Source organism: Colobus angolensis, unplaced genomic scaffold (genome assembly GCF_000951035.1).
Source record: "Colobus angolensis palliatus isolate OR3802 unplaced genomic scaffold, Cang.pa_1.0 Scaffold490, whole genome shotgun sequence".
In the NCBI taxonomy this organism is placed as follows: domain Eukaryota; kingdom Metazoa; phylum Chordata; class Mammalia; order Primates; family Cercopithecidae; genus Colobus; species Colobus angolensis.
In genome coordinates, this window is record NW_012118377.1 from 106,679 (window position 1) to 108,306 (window position 1,628).

General features: G+C 52.5%; 1 protein-coding gene across 2 annotated transcripts in view; it reads right to left on the reverse strand.

Moving 5' to 3' along the window:
* Nucleotides 1-660: 660 nt before the first annotated feature.
* NLRP12 (NLR family, pyrin domain containing 12) overlaps nt 661-1,628 on the reverse strand; it is a 39,894-nt gene continuing 38,926 nt past the window's right edge. For both annotated transcript variants that reach the window (XM_011959371.1, XM_011959370.1), the window contains one exon: nt 661-835. In XM_011959371.1, the coding sequence (XP_011814761.1) occupies nt 661-835 (175 nt within the window). The remainder of the gene's footprint in view (nt 836-1,628) is intronic.

The window sequence follows — 1,628 nt, forward strand, 5'->3', positions numbered from 1 at the left end:
GTGAGCCACCGCTCCCGGCCAACCTATTTTTTCTTGAGGCAAGTGCTTGCCTGGTCACCCAGGCTGGAGTGCAGTGGTGTAATCATGGCTTGCTGCAACCTCGAACTCCTGGGCTCAAACAGTCCTCCCACCTCAGCCCACTGAGTAGCTGGGACTAGAGGTGTGTGCCACCACACCTGCTGTGTGTGTGTGTGTGTGTGTAGAGAGGGGATTTTGCCATGTTGCCCAGGCTGGTCTCAAATTCCTGAGCTCAGGCAATTTTCCCACATCAGCCTGTCAAAGTACTGGGATTACAGGCGCCATCCCCTATACCCAGCCTAAACTTTGATTGCATCACTGAAACTCCAGCCTGGGTGACGGCAAGATCCCATCCAAAAAAAAAAGCAATTGGAATTTGAACCCAGGCAGAGTAATTCTAGATTCTCACCGGAATTACAGTGACCTCCAAGGCAATCGGCAAGCCACGATGGTCCCCTTCGACAGAAAAGTAAATCATCCAAGGTCTCACAGCCGGTAGATGACATAGGTCCTATTTGGCCTCATCTGTGTGCCCCCTAATTGCACACACCAGTGCGGAAAGTATTTGTCCATCCAGCTTATCTACCCTCATGCTCCCAGCCCAATGTCCAGCCTCCTCCAGAAAGAACTGGTCATCATCCCTCACCAGAGAACTCGGAGCTTGCAGCCAGGATGGTTCAGCCGCTTGCAGAGCAGTCGGACACCTGTGTCCCCTAGGGCATTGTGGGTCAGATAAAGCTCGGTCAAGGTCTGGTTGATGCCCAGGGTGAAGTCAAGATTCCTACAAGCCTTGGCCGTGAGGCCACAGCTATCCAGCCTGGTGAAGATAAGGAGTCGGTGAAGGTAAACATCAGGTGCTACTTATGTTGTTTGGAGTCAGAGTCTAGCCCTGTCGCCCAGGCTGGAGTACAGTGGTGAGATTTCAGCTCACTGCAACCTCTGCCTCCCAGATTCGAGTGATTCTCCTGCCTCAGCCTCCCCAGTAGCTGGGATTATAGGCATGCTACTCCTTTTATTTATCCAAAAATATCCTTTTATTTTTGTTTTGTTTGAGACAGAGCCTCACTCTGTTGCCCAGGCTGGAATGCAGTGGCGCGATCTCGGCTCACTGCAACCTCCGCCTCCCGGGTTCAAGCTATTCCGCCCACCTTGGCTTCCCAAAGTGCTGGGATTACAGGCGTGAGCCGCCACGCCCAGCCTCGGTAACGTTTTAAAAAATTAGACAGAGCCTCGCTTTAAAAAACAGACAGAGCCTCACTCTGTTGCCCAGGCTGGAATGCAGTGGCGCAATCTCGGCTCACTGCAACCTCCGCCTCCTGGGTTCAAGCTATTCCGCCCACCTTGGCTTCCCAAAGTGCTAGGATTACAGGCATGAGCCACCGCGCCTGGCCTGAATTATTATTTTTGAGACAGAGTCTTGCTCTGTCTCCCAGGCTGGAGTGCAGTGGTGCGATCTTGGCTTACTGTAATCTCGCCTCCTGGGTTCAAGTCATTGTCCTGCCTCAGCCTCCCAAGTAGCTGGGATTACAGGCATGTGCCACCATGCCCAGTGAATTTTTGTATTTTTGTAGAGATGGTGTTTCACCGTGTTGGCCAGGCTGGTCTTGAAC